At 46.8% G+C, this 19,061-nt stretch overlaps 1 protein-coding gene across 1 annotated transcript in view; it reads left to right on the top strand.

The window, feature by feature from the left end:
- VIPR1 (vasoactive intestinal peptide receptor 1) overlaps positions 1–19,061 on the top strand; it is a 180,561-nt gene that overhangs the window by 108,926 nt on the left and 52,574 nt on the right. Inside the window, exon 4 of the mRNA XM_065398565.1 lies at positions 18,257–18,360. Within this exon, the coding sequence (XP_065254637.1) occupies positions 18,257–18,360 (104 nt within the window). The remainder of the gene's footprint in view (positions 1–18,256; positions 18,361–19,061) is intronic.

Raw genomic sequence — 19,061 nt, forward strand, 5'->3', positions numbered from 1 at the left:
TTTATTTTTTTTTTAAATTTGCACGCTGCTCCGAGTTTGTTAGAGAAGGCAAGTTGAAGAAGTGCCCCTTGTACTTGGAGTGGAAAATAGTGAGGTTTGCGATTGTACTTAAGGCTAGAGGAGTTCATCCCGGAGTTCATCCCATCCCCCCCCCCCCCCCCCCAAAGCTCTGTCTCCTTATGGTAGAAAGTTCCATTGTGACAGAGAAAGAGCGTCGTCAACTATGGTCTTCATCCTGGAGCTGGAGCTTTTAGCTATGCTGGGCCCAAGCTATTGAGCAGCTTGAAGACAGGGAATGAGATTTTGGGCATGACTCTGGATATTGTATGGGAAGTCAGCACAGAGAGCAGCAAACAGGTGTGATGTGCGTGCGGTAGCCCAGGTTGCTGAGGAGATGCTCTGCAGCATTCTGTACTAGTTGATGTTTCCTGAAGGTGTCATGTCCAGGTATCTCACATTGCTATAGTCCAGATCAGAAGAGATGGAAGCGTGTCTGACAGGTTGCCCCCCTTTAAGGTGCCACCTGATGTACTGAGATACCACTGAGCCCACCTGTTCCGCCAGCCTGGGCCCACTTTAACCTGTCTTGCTGAGCCAGGCTCTTACGCCTCCTCTAGCCCACACACAGGCAGGGCCACACCCAGCTGCAGAAAGACACAGACACTGAGATCAGCACTGGGAAGATACAGCTTAAGGGACTTGCCCCAGCACTCAGGTGCCCACCTCCCTTGGAGTGCAGACCCAAAGGTATATTGTCTTGCTCTGTATAGAAAAATCTGCACAGCGCAAGCTCATAAAAATTTGCCCTCTCCCTCAATGTGACGAGAGATGTGCACAGCTCCTTCTCTTCCCCTCCCCCCCGCCCCGATATGAATTGCACAAACTGGGTTATGTTATAAACAAGAAATAAGTGTATTAACTGTAAAAGGCAGATTTTAAGCAATTATAAGGGATAGCAAACAGAACAAAGCAGATTACTAAGCAAATAAAACAAAACACACACACTAAGCTTGATTCACTAAAGAAACGGGTTACAAAATGTAATTTCTCACCCTAAATGTGGAATTAGGCAGGATGCAGAGTTTCTGTAGCTCAGAGTTCCAGTTATTTCTTCTGACAGACTGGACCCCGTCTCAGTCTGGACTCACCCCTGCCTTTCCCCTCAGGTTAGTTCCTTTGTCCCTTCAGGTTCTTTCAACTGTCCTCCCTCTTGGGTAAGCAATGGAGGAGAGTCCAGATCAACCCCCTCCCCAGCCCTTAAAAAGGATTTAGCTAAGGCAGGAATCCTTTGTTTGATCCCCATCCCCCTACAGTGGAAAAGTACCAGCAGTGTCCAAGGTGGTATTTTGTACCAGGTGACAGGACCACCTGACCTGGTAGTGTCAGAGCTACGTCCCAGGAGGCCTCTCAGGAAGGAGAGGGATTAGTATCTTCACAGTCTTATTGTTTCTTCTTAATGGGCTGTCAAGGCTGTGATGGCCAGTTGTCTGGTGGGTGACTCCCAAATACTGTAATTGTTACATAGTTAATATTCCTAACTTTAGATACTGAAATGATACATGCATACAAATTGGATAATCACATTCAGTAGATCATCACCTTTCCAATAATATCTTCCATAAACCATTTTGCATAAAGTATATCTTAGTTATGCCATATTCATATCATAACCATATTTCTATGAAGAATATGGGGTATAATGTCACAGCATGTATAACTGAGGCCCTGTCATTATCTCCCAGGATGGGGTGGAGTCTCCTAGCCAACGGGAGGTGGCAGAAAGTGATGCTCACAGGTACTGCTAGGTGAGAAAGAGGTGATAGGGCAGAAGACCAGTATGTTGATGGTCAAGACTAGCATACAATGATAATGCTTCACCAGATCCATGAGTCCACCTCCTGTGGGTGGATTGCTGCTGTCCTTTAGCGGGCTTTGAAATTTGGTGGCATTTGAGTCTTTGTGATTCGATCAGGGTCATAGGCCTGTCTTATTGCTTAGGTGCTGGCCTTGATGGTCAGTTTAAGAGAGCGGCTGGGTTGTGGTGTCTTCGACACTGACATCTAATCCAATCTTGGGTGTGACCAGCTGTGTGGGTTGGACCAGAGATGGCCTGTCAAAGTCCTAGGGAGGCAAGTGAGGAGCTGGGTTTTTGCATCTGTGCCCTTGTCAACATGAATGTTGAAATCTCCAAGACAACCAGTCTGAGGTATTTCATCACCGTCACTGACAAAGTCTCTGAGCTCCTTTATGACCCTGTTATAGAATAGAATAGAATATCATATCAGGGTTGGAAGGGACCTCAGGAGGTCATCTAGTCCAACCCCCTGCTCAAAGCAGGACCAATCCCCAGACAGATTTTTGCCCCTGATCCCTAAATGGCCCCCTCAAGGATTGATCTCACAACCCTGGGTTTAGCAGGCCAATGCTCAAACCACTGAGCTGTCCCTCCCCCCACTATTAGTCTGTGTTGGTCTATAAATGAGCATAAAATCTGTTAGCTTTCGCTCTGGTTTCTATTGCCAGACGAATGGATTCGAAAGAAGTTGCCTTACCTGAGGCACCTCTCTTGGACTGGCAGTTTGCAGAGAAGATGACTGCTGTGCTGCCGGCCTTCTTGCCATGTCTGGGTCTGGGATGGGCCGACGATCCTGCAGGGCCGGGGTGTCAGGATGCTTCATAGTCATGTATTGTTTGCTGGACTCAGATCTCACATTGCTCAGCCTCAGTTTTAGTTCATGTTGCCTGCTGGGGCCCATGCCTAGACAATGATCCTGTGCAGTGGATAGGTAGGAGATGTAGAGTATCTAGTTTCTTAAGCCTGCTTTGCTGTTCCCTTGGACAGTTCCTCCCAAGTTGGATTACAATTGTTGAAGTATTTGTCTGTGTCCAAGTGGAGGAAAAGGTGTCCAGTTGGCTGTATGAGATGGGTTGTTGTTGGACCCCTTTTGGGGGGGTGGAGCTGGAGCAGTCTGTCCCTGGAGTACCAGGACCTGTGCAGGAAGCACATTGCCATAGCAACAATGGAAACAGTCATAATGGTAACAATAATACTCAATAGGGTCAAGTCCAGGAAAGCCGGGTGTATCAATGGTGTCAGCCGTCCAGTCCCATTTCCTTTGTCCTGTGAAACCTCACTAACCAGCAGCAGCAATGAAAGAACATTCAGTAGCAGCATTCCTCTTGGTAGCGGGGAAAGTACAGCTCAGGAATTCTTCACACCTCTTTGCCCATTGCTCTTTGCCCCTCTCTGGTGAAGCTGCCGTCAAGGGTGCTGGCTGCGATGCACCCACCCATCTGCTTGGTAGTAACTGCCCAATGACCAGCATGGGCCAGGCCCAGTGCTCCCTGGTGGGGAGGTGTGTACTGCAGTTCTGCTGGACCTGTGCTGTGGATAAACTGGGGACCTTCATTCTTCAGGCCTTTCCACCCGCCCCCTTTCACCAGCACTGTATTTACATAAGAACGGCTGTACTGGGTCAGACCAAAGGTCCATCTAGCCCAGTATCCTGTCTGTTGACAGTGGCCAATGCCAGGTGCCCCAGAGGGAGTGAACCTAACAGGTAATGATCAAGTGATCTCTCTCCTGCCATCCATCTCCACCCTCTGACAAACAGAGTCTAGGGACACCATTCCTTACCCATCCTGGCTAATAGCCATTAATGGACTTAACCTCCATGAATTTATCTAGTTCTCTTTTAAACCCTGTTATAGTCCTAGCCTTCACAACCTCCTCAGGTAAGGAGTTCCAGAAGTTGACTGTGCGCTGTGTGAAGAAGAACTTCCTTTTATTTGTTTTAAACCTGCTGCCTATTAATTTCATTTGGTGACCCCTAGTTCTTGTATTATGGGAATAAGTAAATAACTTTTTCTTATCTACTTTCTCCACATCACTCATGATTTTATATTCCTCTATCATATCCCCCCTTAGTCTCCTCTTTTCCAAGGTGAAAAGAAGAGAAGAACCATGGTACCATAGAGGGTGGACACACCCTAGTTGGGGGATGGGCCATTTTAAGGTACTAGAGGGCCACAAAACCCACTAAAACCCTTTGGCACAGGATGGGGCACCGGGGGGATGGATCCTAGTCCCAGGGGGTGTGATGTAAGGATGGTCAGGGGAGACCCTGTGGGGGCGACCCACCCTGCACTCACCCCACAGAGGCAACTCCCCACGCCAACCTGTTGGCTCGTGCCACAGTGTCATGTACAGGCGCGGGCCGGGCACTCCCCCCAAAATACCCCGTCCTGCCCCCTTCCTGGCCCTAGCGACACCAATCACCTGTCCGGAGCTGGGTTGTGGCGAGCCTTGGGCCACCCGTTGCCCATCCCTGCCCTATATGAGGAACTGGAACCTCCCGGGGAGGGTTCTCTGTGAGCAGGGCCGGCTCTATTGTTTTTGCCGCCCCAAACAGCGCGCCGAATTGCCGCCACAGACGGCGGGGGCAGACCGTGTGCTGTTAGGGCGGCATGCGCGTTTCCGTGGCGGCGGCAATTCGGCGGCAGCTTCTATGTTCAGCTGCCCGCGGCGGCAATTTGGTGGCTTCTGTCTTCCGGCTGAAGACAGAAGCTGCCACTGAATTGCCGCCGCCGCGGAAACGCGCGTGCCGCCCTAACGGCACACGGACGGCCCCCCGCCGTCTGTGGCGGCAATTCGGCGCGCTGCTTGGGGCGGTAAAAACACACGGACTGCCGCCCCTTGCAGATTGCCGCCCCAAGCACCTGGTTGGAATGCTGGTGCCTGGAACCGGCCCTGTCTGTGAGCCAGAAGAGCTGATTTATTTATTTTTTTAGTAAGTCTGTTCAGTGCTTATGAAAGCTGAGATCCATCGCTACTTTGCTACTGCAGCAACAACTCCTCAGATATGAGCCTTGCTGGCTCAGGTCAACAATACAAAGCGATTGTGCAATGGAAAGTTTTCAGTTGGCTTCCTGCAGCTCTCAGAGGTCAGCACGAGGACAAAAGGCAGCCGAAAAGTAGCTTGCAGAGTGTTACAATGAGGGCTACACCAAAGAGTTTATTTAGAGCACTGAACTCTAATGAACATGCCCCAGTAGTGGGACCACATGGAAAAATCAAGTTCATTGCTATCCTATTTGTCCAGCTGCTGCTATCTTTCTGTTGCTTTACAATATGTCCCATTGGTATCCGAATTCGATTCATTTTGGAGCGACTGCTCCTAAATCAAATCATTTTGAAGAGAGGGAGTGACAGCATTCTAGATAAAAGATTTCTATAGTTAAGGTTCTATACTCCATCCCACGCACCTCCCCTCCAGTTCGGCACCTCTGCTGTGGCTGGAGGACCCACTCCGTGAAGCTGTCTGCTTTCCTTGAGAGTAGGTTTGGAAATCAGTGTATATTCCTTAATTCCATTTTCATCCCCAGCACTTCATGCAATTAGTTTTATTGAGACTGACATGTCCATATAAAACATAGTGAAGTCAACTCATTTAATCTATGGTCTTGCAAAAAAAAAAAAAAATTAGCTCGAGGAGGGAAAATGGGCTGTTTAGATTTGTAAAGTGTCTAGATTATTGCGTTTGCATCACTCTGCTGTGCGATAATGCTTTTAAGGTGTAACGGATGAGTTAAAATGTAGGAATTGGAGAGTGAAAAGAAGATGGGGAAATGCTGGGTAGTTAATCTAGCCCATTGCATGTAATGCTGGATTTTTTATTTTATTTTTTTTTCTGGTAGAACTGAGCGAATAGTGTGTGTGTGGGGGGAATTTTGCAGCTATTTTTGCAAATGTTGAGTCTTGTTTCAATCTGGGCACATTTGCATGGCATTCCGTTTGCTTTTTGTGAATTTTTGTTGCTCATATGAATATTCACAGAACGCAAAGTTAGCATATTGGAGCACAGAGTCATTTAAATCAAGAAAAGAAATGGCTAAATGAAATTTAGTCTGTAATTATCATTGAATCATAGGACTGAAAGGGACCTCGAGAGGTCATCTAGTCCAGTCCCCTGCACTCAAGGCAGGACTAAGTATTATCTAGACCAGGGGTCTGCAACCTTTCAGAAGTGGCGTGCCAAGTCTTCATTTATTCACTTTAATTTAAGGTTTCGTGTGCCGGTAATACATTTTAATGTTTTTTAGAAGGTCTCTCGCTAGGTCTATATATTATATAATTAAACTATTGTTGTATTGTAAAATAAACAAGGTTTTCAAAATGTTTAAGAAGCTTCATTTAAAATTAAATTAAAATGTTGATCTTATGCCGCTCGCTCAGCCCGCTGCTGGTCTGGGGTTCTGTTCACCTAGGCCGGCAGCGGGCTGAGCGGGGCCTGCGGCCGGGACCTTGGCTGGCAAGGATCTGGCAGCCAGAACCCCAGACCTGCAGCGGGCTGAGCGGGGCCGGTAGCCGGGACCCCAGACCGTTCCATCTGCCGGCTCCTGCCAGCCGGGATCCCGGCTGCTGGACCCGCTCAGCCCGCTGCCAGTCTGGGGTCCCGGCCCTGCCCACATACAGTGGGTACCTACCTTCTCCCTGGTTCTGGCCCATTCTCTTCCTCTCTCTCTGCATTGAGCTGAGGGTGGGAGTGCACTGAGCACAGGGCTGGGGGTGAAGGGTCTGGCCAGGAGCTAGAATGAGGGAGGGGGCTCAGGGTTGGGGCAGGAGGTTTGGGTGTGGGGCAGCTCCCATTTGGTGTGAGGGGTGCAAGTGGGAATGTGGGGGGGGGTGCAGGAGCTCCCGTTTGGTGCTCAGGGTGGGGGTGGGAATGTGGGGGGCTGGGTATGTGTGGGGGTGCCAGAGTCAGGGCTGGGGTCGTGGGGGGGGTGAAGGAGTCAAGCAGAGGGCTGGGTGTGTATGAGGGGGATACAGGGCTCAGGGCAGGGGCCTGGGGTGTGTGCGGGGCTGCCGGGCTCAGGGCAGAGGGCTGGGTGTGTGTGTGGGGGTCAGGGCAGGGGGCTGGAGGGGATATGCGCTTATTCCACCCACCCCCTTTCCCCAAGGCCCTGCCTCCGCTTCTTCTCTGCCTCCGCCGGGAGCAGTGAGCACGCTGACTCTGCTCCTTCCCGACCCCCTCCCTCGCAAGGGCCATCAGCTGATCATCTGGCAGGGACAGAGAGGCGGAGGAAGGGCAGGAACCCAGCACACTACGGGAAGAGGCAGGGGAGCCAGCAGGACCAAGCTTCTGCCCCTTGCCCCCGCGGTGGGGGGAGCAGAGGGCGGAGAAGAGCGGGCCAGGCCGGGCTGGATTTCTCCGGCAGGCAGCAGCGTGCCATTAAAAATCGGCTCACGTGCCGTCTTCTGGAACAGGAGGCATTTATTGAAGAAAGCAACAACAATTACAATCACAAACAAACAGGTTTCCACACAGCTTGAGTTCCAGCTTTGTCTCCCTCGTTTTCCATGGATCACACCTTTTCAGGATCACTGTGTAGCCCACAGAGACATCTTGTGACTGAATAATATACTGCCGATAAACATTATTTGTATTGTGGTAGCACCATTGTGCTAGGCATTGAACAAACAAATAACAGGAAGACAGGCCTTGCCCGGAGAAGCTTACCATCTAAGTCTAAGACGAGGCAACAGGTGGAACAGAGATGGTAGGAGGGAGCACAAGAGACTAGTGAGACTCATGAACAGTGGAATAAGCAGCAGCCACAGCACATCAACTGCTAACTGTTGTGAAGCGTTTTGTAGGCATTGTGGAGGGGTTTAAAGAGAGATTTCAAGCAGAATAATGTAGTGACCTTTCGGAATTTTATAGGGAGTCCCTTCCATGCCAGTGGCAAAGCTTGAGAGAATGCACAATGGAGCTTAACATATGATCAGTCAAAGGCAGCATCATTAGTGGAGCAGGGATGGGAGTCAACATCTTGCTAGTATACAGGAGCAAGAGGTCAGGCAAGGATGGATCGGCCTTAAAAGTGAAGCTAAGTAGCTTGTGCTCGGTGTGGTGAAAAAGGGGAGCCCTTGGTTACAAAGAATGGGGAGAGGGGATGTGGTCAAAGTGATGGGCCAGGAAGATCTTTGCAGCAGCATTTTGAATAAATGTAAGTGGTCCAAGGAGGGATTTGTTGATCTTTTTGACAAAATTGCCAGACTTTGCTATAAAATAATCAATAGTAATTGTGTTTGGGTTAATATCTGCCCAGTCTGGATCTGACCACGCCCACACACAATAATTATCAAATAATCAACTATTCTTCAGTCCTACATGGCCACCATTAACCAATTTATCTATCTAGGTACTTACATGGCCCTTAGCATAATAGTATCCGAGTGCCTCTCAAGTTATTAATAAAAATTACAAGGAACAAAAATATATCTTTCTCCCTTCTTCTTTTCCACTCAGCTCAATATGACTGACATCAGCATAAGGTATTATTTGTAGGTCATAAAAGGAGAGGGTTTTCAATGGAAAAGTCTTTTTTTTCCCCTGGCAGAAATTTTAATATCAAATAATTTCAGCAAAAAACAAATATTTCTGTTTTCAGACAAAATGGTTCTGGTTTGGGGCTTTTGGTTTTTCCAGGAAAAATCAAAGTTTTCTGCCAAAAGCAAAAATGTTTAAGTTGAAAATCCAATTTTCTATTGAAAAACACTTTTGAAGGAAAATATTGACCCGTCCAAATTATTTCTTAGGATTTCCTCCCTTCCATCCTCACTATCCAGCACAGTCAGCTTCTAAATTATACTAGGGGCCAGGAAAGAATATGCTGGGAGTGTCTGAGCTGTGTTTCACATTTTGAACAGCATTGCCAACTGATAAGAAGCAAGGGAGTCAGTGCTATGTAAACTATCTGTAACCGGTTGGTTGTGTTTTCCTAAGTGTAGATGTCATAAAATCATTTACATTATCAAATAGTTAAGGGTTTGTGAACTCTCAAGGATCATTTGTTTAAAACACTAGCACTGCTGTATACTAGACACATGTTACAGACAAGAAGCACAATCTCTGTCAGTGCCTTATGTGTCATGTCCAGGGGCTGTCATGACACACTGGAGACAGTGTTTCAAGGAACATCGTCAAGATTAATAATCATGGGCAAAAGCCCCAGCTGGTATAAATCAGTAGAGTACCATTGACTGTGATGGACTTCACTGATTTATACCAGTTGAAGATCTGGCCCCATGTTTTCATCAGCTATTCCTTCCCTTTGTTAACCATAGATAAGGATACGATTTTGTCATGGAAGTCACAGATTCCATGACTTTAACGGACCTCTGTGACTTCTTTGGCTTCAGCCCCCACCAGAGAGGCAAGGCTGGAGCAACTGTCTGCTCCCACCACAGGAGCAGTAGCAGGACTGGAGCAGCCCCCGCGTTAACATTCTGAAATTTGGTAGGTTCTTGTCCCAAGACCAGGCCCAGTATTTTCAGGATTACTAGACACCTGGAAGCCCTCAGGGGCATAGAAGTAACATGGAGACCTTTCATAATTGCAAAATTTTCATTATCCCTATAATTAGTCCTATGAGTAAAATGATCCAAACAAATAAGGTGGAGTAATACCTGTTAGGAGGCTTATTCCTTCACCCTCTCACTTCCGTGGTCCTTCTCGCATGAACAGAGAGCAACAATACCCGAAGTCCGAAGATGCAAACAATTTGATCTTTATTGGGGTGAACTTCCAGCAAGCATGATTCCAGTTTCCTTCCTCAGGGTCCCCCTTCCCAGCTCTGACACCACAGAGCCTTGCCTGTGTCCCTGTTCCCATTCCCCCCCCCCCCCCGCCCCAGCGAAACATGATTCCAATTCCCCCACCCCCATTCTCTGTTCTCATTCCCCCCCTTACTTCCTGATTGACTGCAGACTATACAGTAAAACTTGAGTTCTGCTTAGCTATACCTTAACCAATCATTTTACTGAAATTTAACTAACCAATCCTGACATATTGTAACATGATTATTTAACCAATTATATCCCACCGCCTTAATTGGTTTACACCCAACAAAATTAATTATACAGCAGATAGAAACAATCACAGAACCAGACAGAGATTATACAGACAAACAATAGGGAAGTAGAGACTACAGTGATAGAACAATACAGAAATGAGGATTTCCTACCCCAGCTATTGATAAGTGAGTTCTTGCCAGACAGGATGCTATCAAACTAAGTTTCCTTTTACATGTTCTAGGCTCTTCCCTTTCTCTGGAGGTGATAGGAATATCAGGACAGGATGGCCTTCCTAACAGCCCAATAGCACCTTATTTCAATGTGACTGGTTTGGAATGTGAGGATGTGACCGTAGGCTTCCCAGCTTATGGCTGCCTCTGCTGCTTAGCCGAAGGCATTACCCTAAGAACAAGGCCTCAGACTGTCCCAGTAAGAGAAGGCCCTTACACCGGCAGACTGTGATTTTGATTCTTTTATGCCTCTATAACTAGCTAAGTGATAAGAATACACCTACATTCTTAAAGTATAGGCCTTTGCAGACAGGCCTGAATATCTATATCCTAACAATACCATCCTGTAATAATGTCCTGCACCATTACATGTGTTTACTCATTCTATCCTTGGGGAGGACTCAAAGGGACAGATCCTAGTTTGAATCCAGCATGCCGATAGAGAACTCCAAAGGCTTACCCCACGGCTGAGCGTTTTATAGGCCCTGGTGTCCATCATGCATATGCATGGGGTGTCCTCATCCTAAACCCTAGTATATTCATTAATTTACCCTCATGAACATATACATCAGTCAGTTCCCATAACTATCTGCTGATGTTTTCCTCCACAAATATCCTAAAATTGGTACAAACTGCCTTCTTGTGGCCACCTGTCAGCCGTTTCCCCTTAATTTCAGCACTTACAATTATTGCAAAACAAAGTCATATGCCATCTTGTGACTTAAGGTCACTGTTAGTTTACGTACTTAGGCGAACTCTATTAAGCTACCTACTTCTGCTCAGACTGTTAGCCCTCATACTTATGCTGTCTGCTTAAACTACTTCTTATAGGTCTAGGTTTATAGTTCTCTTGCATTTCTGCCTAATAGTCCTATTCTATGACCTTATTATCATCTTAACGTAAGCTTGCAGAATACATTGTCCTCCTTCAAATCCGTTCTTAAAACTCATTTGCCTACAAAAAAAACTTGACAAGTTAGGCTGCTGGTGTGCTGAGACCACATGCTGACTAGGGTGACCAATCAGCATGTGAAAAATCGGGACAGGAGGTGGGGGGTAATAGGCCTATATAAGAAAAAGACCCAAAAATCGGGAGTGTCCCTATAAAATTGGGACATCTGGTCAACCTAATGCTGACCAATATTGTCTCATTGTTTCCTTGAGCTCCGCCATCGGTCTGTATCCATCTGTTGTCTCTTGTCATATACTTAGATTGCAACCTCTTTGGGGCAGTGACCCGTTTTTTGTTCTGTGTTTTGTGCAGCACCTAAGACAGTGGGGTCCTCGTCCGTGACTGGGGGTCCTAGGTGCGTCTGCATTGCAAAACTAAGTACTACTAACAATGTTATGGTATTTATGTTTGTGCTACATTTGCATTTCGTGACTCTGGCCAAGATAGGAAGCTGAACTATTGTAAGCGATGTTGTGGTTTTATTACTCTCAGCGAGGCCAGACATACCAGAAACTTCAGCCTTTCCTTATGAGAAATGAAGTTCAGCTAGTTTGTCACTCTTGGTAATATTTGAATTACACTGGCACCGGGGGTGACCCTAACCGAGACCAGAGCCCCATTGTGCCAGGCACTGTATAAACAGATTAATCCCTGCCCTGAATATGTAACTTACAATGTAACTAAACAGAGGGTGCGTTTACAGATGGGGAACTGAGTCACAGACAAATCAAGTGGCCACATAGAAAGTCAGCCTAGACCTCCTAAATGCCAGTCCAGTGCTTTAACCACTAGGCCATCCTTCCCCTCCTGGGGTGAGGTTAAGGATAAGCATTGAGATTTTGGGGTTCTTTATCCAAACTGAACCTCAATTTTGAATTTTTAAATGTTCGTCCATCACTGTAATGCCAAATATTGGTTCGAATTGGTGTCCACTTCAGGAAGAGACTTTGTCCATTGCCTTTAGTCTGCAGGAATACAGACGTGAGATAAGACCTAGGCAGTGGCGGATTAGCCACTGGGCTAATGGGGCCCATGCCCAGGGGCCCTGGCCAATTGGGGCGCCCCAGAAAAATGGGTGCCCCTGTGCCCTGACCTGCTCTGCCCGCCCGGTGCTCCTGCTGGGGAACGAGGGAAACCCCTGTGCCCCGACCCTACTCCCTGGCAGGAGCGCTGGGCTGGTGGAATGGGACAAGCCCCTGCACCCCGACCCCGCTTCCCATCAGGAGCACGGGGCGGGGGTAGGGGGAGAGGCGAGAGGAATGCAGGCAGAAGGGGTGGGTAGGGACCTCCACTTGCTCTGGCCCACGGCCCCACAAAAGCTTAATCTGCCTTCGGACCTAGGTCCCTAAAATCGTGTATTTCTTGTACACCCCAAGCTGCCATTACAGAAAAAGGGAGTTTAGAATCTTGAGGGATTACGTTCTTGGCTTTGTGAATTCCAAAAACATGTGAACTACCAAAGGAAGTCGAGAAAACTTCTAAGAAAGTGAGATTCCCTTAAACCAAGAGAGAAATTTTGGCCTTTGACATTGATACCAAGACCTCAGAGTCTGATGTCTGAATCAGAGGCTCAGCTGCTGTAGTGACCTCCAAGCAGCAGCAGCTTTTTGCAGCTCGCTTTGTTCTTTTCGCTTCTCATCACAACCGCATCAATTCACTCACACGTCCAGCCCCAGAACAACGTGATAAAAATAAACGTTTCTTTACAAGTTCACCTCTGGCCTACATCTGAGAGCGTCTCTGGGAGTAAAAGCCCTGCATTTGGGCCTCCTGTGTGCGTACTAGTAGGCAAAGCTTGATAAAACCTTAGCTCAGAAGTGTGAACATGAACTGAGAGGGGTAAGCCACAAGTCACTGTGGGGAGGGAAAACCGGAGTTGAATAAGTATGCCATATTCCCCAGTGGTCTCATTAGTTCTTTATTTATTTACTACATTTACAGTGTATTTGTATTACAGTCAGGGCCGGCTCCAGCATTTCTGCCGCCCCAGGCAAAAAAAAAAAAAAAAAAAAAAGCCGCGATCGGCGGCGGCAGTTCAGCGGCAGGTCCTTTGCTCGTAGAGGGAGTGAGGGACCTGCCGCCCCCGAATTGCCGCAGGTGCCGCCCCTCTCCCTTGGCCGCCCCAAGCACCTGCTTGTTAAGCTGGTGCCTGGAGCCGGCCCTGATTACAGTATCATAGAATCATAGAATATCAGGGTTGGAAGGGACCTCAGGAGGTCATCCAGTCCAACCCCCTGCTCAAAGCAGGACCTAATCCCAACTAAATCATCCCAGCCAGGGCTTTGTCAAGCCTGACCTTAAAAACCTCTAAGGAAGGAGATTCCACCACCTCCCTAGGTAACCCTTTCCAGTGCTTCACCACCCTCCTAGTGAAAAAGTTTTTCCTAATATCCAACCTAAACCTCCCCCACTGCAACTTGAGACCATTACTCCTTGTTCTGTCATCTGCCACCACTGAGAACAGCCGAGCTCCATCCTCTTTGGAACCCCCTTTCAGGTAGTTGAAAGCAGCTATCAAATCCCCCCTCATTCTTCTCTTCTGCAGACTAAACAATCCCAGTTCCCTCAGCCTCTCCTCATAAGTCATGTACTCCAGCCCCCTAATCATTTTTGTTGCCCTCCGCTGGACTCCCTCCAACCTTTCCACATCCCTCTTGTAGTGTGGGGCCCAAAACTGGACACACTACTCCAGGTGAGGCCTCACCAATGTCGAATAGAGGGGAACGATCATGTCCCTCGATCTGCTGGCAATGCCCCTACTTATACAGGCCAAAATGCCGTTAGCCTTCTTGGCAACAAGGGCACACTGTTGACTCAGATCCAGCTTCTCGTCCACCGTAACCCCTAGGTCCTTTTCTGCAGAACTGCTGCCTAGCCATTCGGTCCCTAGTCTGTAACAGTGAATGGGATTCTTCCGTCCTAAGTGCAGGACTCTGCACTTGTCCTTGTTAAACCTCATCAGGTTTCTTTTGGCCCAATCCTCTAATTTGTCTAGGTCGCTCTGTATCCTATCCCTACCCTCCAGCGTATCTACCACTCCTCCCAGTTTAGTGTCATCTGCAAACTTGCTGAGAGTGCAGTCCACGCCATCCTCCAGATCATTAATGAAGATATTGAACAAAACCGACCCTTGGGGCACTCCGCTTGAAACCGGCTGCCAACTAGACATGGAGCCGTTGATCACTACCCCTTGAGTCCTACGATATAGCCAGCTTTCTATCCACCTTATAGTCCATTCATCCAGCCCATACTTCTTTAACTTGCTGGCAAGAATACTGTGGGAGACCGTATCAAAAGCTTTGCTAAAGTCAAGGAATAACACATCCACTGCTTTCCCCTCATCCACAGAGTCAGTTATCTCCTCATAGAAGGCAGTTAGGTTAGTCAGGCATGACTTGCCCTTGGTGAATCCATGCTGACTGTTCCTGATCACTTTCCTCTCCTCCAAGTGCTTCAGAATTGATTCCTTGAGGACCTGCTCCATGATTTTTCCAGGGACTGAGGTGAGGCTGACTGTCCTGTAGTTCCCCGGATCCTCGTTCTTCCCTTTTTTAAAGATGGGCACTACATTAGCCTTTTTCCAGTCATCCGGGACCTCCCCCGATCGCCATGAGTTTTCAAAGATAATGGCCAAAGGCTCTGCAGTCACATCCGCCAACTCCTTTAGCACCCTCGGATGCAGTGCATCCGGCCCCATGGACTTGTGCTCGTCCAGTTTTTCTAAATAGTCCCGAACCACTTCTTTCTCCACAGAGGGCTGGTCACCTTCTCCCCATACTGTGCTGCCCAGTGCAGCAGTCTGGGAGCTAACCTTGTTCGTGAAGACAGAGGCAAAAAAAGCATTGAGTATATTAGCTTTTTCCACATCCTCGGTCACTAGGTTGCCTCCCTCATTTAGTAAGGGGCCCACACTTTCCTTGACTTTCTTCTTGTTGCTAACATAAATATATATATATATATATATATATGGAGATATACCTATCTCATAGAACTGGAAGGGACCCTGAAAGGTCATTGAGTCCAGCCCCCTGCCTTCACTAGCAGGACCAAATACTGATTTTGCCCCAGATTCCTAAGTGGCCCCCTCAAGGATTGAATTCACAGCCCTGGGTTTAGCAAGCTAATGCTCAAACCACTGAGCGATCCCTCCCCCTCAACTAAAGGTCCCATCTTAGCTTGCAGCTCCATTGTGCTAGATAGTGCTACTCTGCCTGAGTTTCCCTCTCTGTTAAAATGGAAAAAAGATTTCTCAGTAAAGTGTTCTAAGATCCTTTTGATGGGAAGCGTTGTCTGATAGCCAGGTGTTACTGTTCAATGGTAATGAAGACTAACAAATGAACAAGAAATTAGAAACTCAAAGGTGTGGGGAAATGACACAAGCAAACCACAGAATGAAATAAGCATCAGTTGCTTCAGCTAATCAGATAAGAAACAAGAAATTGAAACCACCGAAAAACACTCTAAATGGAGGGGATTGCCTTTAGCAGGAAATACAAAACCCAGTAATTCAGATGATAGAGTCTATGCCCACGCTGCACATATGAAGAAGCACTGAAATATACATGTCATTCAGAGGGAGAGAGAGAGCACTGCATACTGATTGCCATGGTTCCACTGAGCATGGGTTTTTCACCTCCAAGTGAAATGTTACGGTTGTAATTTAAACCCCTATAAAAAGTAATGGAAGTAATGAAAGTGCAGACATGGCTTGACTTCTAGATGGTAGGACAGGGAAAACGCTTTGTGCTATGCAGTCTGCGTGCAGCTACTGCAGCGTGCTAGGGAACAACAGTTTCAGATCTGTACGAGTGCATCACAGATCTCTGGGTGCTAGTACAATGCGAATAATAAATAAGAATCACTTATTTGATTGTTACTCATGAGTAGCAGATATCGCCGCAGAAGTTTGTGAATACTTCAGAAACAGGAAAAAAGGCTACATTTGCCACAAATAGTATTGACAACAAATAATTTGCTCCGCTGTGCTCAGTCGATGTGACGGTTCTGCAAGGGAATGAGCACCTATTTGTGAGCTGAGGATGTTCCGTGCTTTCTGAGTCAGGACCTGACATTTGGGATTTGATGCAGTTGTTAAACGCCCAAAGGTTCAGATGTTTATTCAAAACAGGTTAATCTCTTTGGTCTGCAGACCTGGGCTAGAAGTCCTGGTAGAACAGGCTTTAGGTATCTGAAAGCAAGAAACGCTAGTGAGGCAAGAAATACTATGAGAGCAGTTTTCCTTGGGATACATTGGGCACTCCTGTGGTCAGTCCCAGCTGGACCCAGGAGTACAGAGGTGTGAGCTAAGTAGACATTTTGAACCTCTAACAAAGATCACCCTGAGTTTTGTCTAGTTTGGGTGAAGGTTGGAAAGGGTGGCTTTTATGTTTCCTGAACCTGTTCTTCCAGCTCAAAAAATTACCTAGCACATGACTTGCTTATACGTGGCTGTGACCGGATGCCTGGGATGGACCACCCTGAGAATGCCACACTCAGGCAGACAGCAAGAAATGGGGCAGACAATCCCCCAAAACTGGGGGTTTATTCTATAATTAGATTCACCAACTGGTAACAAAGAACTTCTGTAGCACCACACTGGTTAACAAGAAACCTTTAGGCATTCCAGCCCTTGGTTCCTATCTAGACAAACTGGTCTAATATAGTGAGAGGTTACTGAAAACCCAGTTCACCGGATGTGAGGTTCTACCATTCCTAAAGGATCAGACACTTACCCCCTGGTCAATATATATTTCAAATCTTACCCAAATATCACACTGCCAGACAATCCCTAGTAAACTATCTAAAGATTTATTAATAAAAGAAGAGCATTGTTAAATGGTTAAAAGATTATATACATTACAAGTGGTGATGGGTGAGTCTAATGGCTTGCAAAAGTCTTTGGAAACATCCCAAAAGGTTAGAATCCAAAGGCAGCTTAGATGTAGTCTGCTAGAGTCTTTCCATGCCTTTTCTAAGGCATTCCAAGTAACTGCTTGGAAGATCTCAGTCCCTCAGCTTAAACTTTCCCTCTTTAAAGTTCAGCAGACTAGAGATGCAGGATCGTGCCCAAGGTTCAGTATTTATAGCTTCCTAGCAGGCTGACAAGAACTTGTCATAGCAAGGCTTTCCTCCAAGGAAGAATAGGCACTGCGGGTAGTTTGTGGCCCTTCATTGTTAAACTACGACCCTTGCTTTGAAGTTAATCTTCTATCTCCTGTGCATACACAGGTAAACTAGTTGCACTCATTTACATAAGACAATTAGCCAATCCTTCATTATAACAGGATCAATAAGTTGAAGACAATATAAGTAATATTATTAATTTCCTGCGGTGTCTCACATCTTTGATCTTAAGGTTAACTGAACACAGTTGCATACATGATGTGAAGGCAATTAAGACATGAAAAGGATTTAGCATCTAAAAGCTAATTTGATTAGCTTGGTAAACTTCTAACAGGATATAGGTAAACACAGACAAATACACTTAGCAATTATTCCTTGCTTCTTATCAATACAAAGTGAATGAGTTGGGGTTTGCTAGCTTAATTAGCATATCTTTGATACCCATACGTAAGTGGATTGTCTTGATTACAACTGCAAGGCCTCTTGTTAAGTTGTTATGGGTCATACACAGGTTAGTTGATTTGCCAGCGCTACAGTGTCCAAGAATTCTTACCCCTCCAGAACACATGCGGTACAACCTGTGGACATCTGTTGTTTTCCTACAGCCAAATCAGAGGTCCTTAGTCCTCACTCAAACAACACTCCCATTGACTTCCACGGCTTTTGCTTGAGTAGCACAGAAAGGCTGGGTGTGGGGGTAAGGCCCTGGAAGGGACACGGGAAATCTGGGTGCAATGCCACAAACCTCTTGCATAACTGTCATCTTGGGCAAGTGATTTCATAGTTCTCTTCCTTTAGCTCCCCACCTGTAAAATGGGAACAATAATGCTTCTCTTGTCTGTTTAGATATAGAAACACTCCCGGGGCAGGGACTGTCGCAAACTATGTGTCTGTACAGTGCTGCACACAATGGGGCCCGGTCTACAGGTGCTATTATAATACCAATACTAAATAATAACTAAGGAGGTCGGGATTTGGCCCCGAGTGTTGTAAAATTCATGATCTGGAATTTAAATTTGCAAGTGATGCCTGGTTTTTTGAACATCAAATCAACGTGCTCATTGTGTAATCATCCTGCTCTTTTCCTTCTAGGTAATGTGACCAGGAACTGCACAAGCCAAGGCTGGGCAGACATGTATCCTGCCCCCTATGCAGCAGCTTGTGGGTACAATACCAACAGCACTCCAGTAGAAGAGGTCTGTAAAGCTCTGATGAGTAGAATTCAATATGGCTATTTCCTCAGAGGTGCATAGAGGAATCTCTTGACTGCTTCACCTCATTTTTCCCTTTCACCCCCTGATCCTCAAGGTCTAACAAGAAGGTCGCTGTCCTTCTGACCGAGATCACCTGGAAATAGAGCGCAAGCATTCCTGCTAGTCAGCATTGAAACCAAAGAGCCAGATGTTGAGCACCTGCAAAATCCCATTGACTTCAGTGGGAGTTGCATGTACTCCGCACCTCTGGAAATCAGGCATCTGACTATTTATAGATATAGCTGCCTCACTGTAGATATCCACGTTTGAACATTTTCAGCCATAATGTCTTTCCCCCTAAAGTATTTGGCAAACTACGGTCGCCCTCTAGACAGAGTCCATTTGCCAGCTTTACCTTCGTTTAGTAGATACGGTGACCTCAGTATTTGCAGTATTACCTAAATGTCCTATAGTTACAGGGTCTGCTGAAGGTGTACATTGGCACAAGTCTATTGACCATCAGGGATGGTCTAGACAGTATTTGGACCTGCCATGAGGGCAGGGGACTGGACTCGATGACCTCTCGAGGTCCCTTCCCGTCCTTGAATCTATGAATCTATGACATCAGTGGAGCGATGCTGATAAAGCTAAGAATCTCGAAAGCTGTAGGGAATACCTAGGGCATGGCAAGTACTCAAGTAACA

This window comes from Emys orbicularis, chromosome 2 (assembly GCF_028017835.1).
Source record: "Emys orbicularis isolate rEmyOrb1 chromosome 2, rEmyOrb1.hap1, whole genome shotgun sequence".
NCBI classification, from domain to species: Eukaryota; Metazoa; Chordata; order Testudines; family Emydidae; genus Emys; species Emys orbicularis.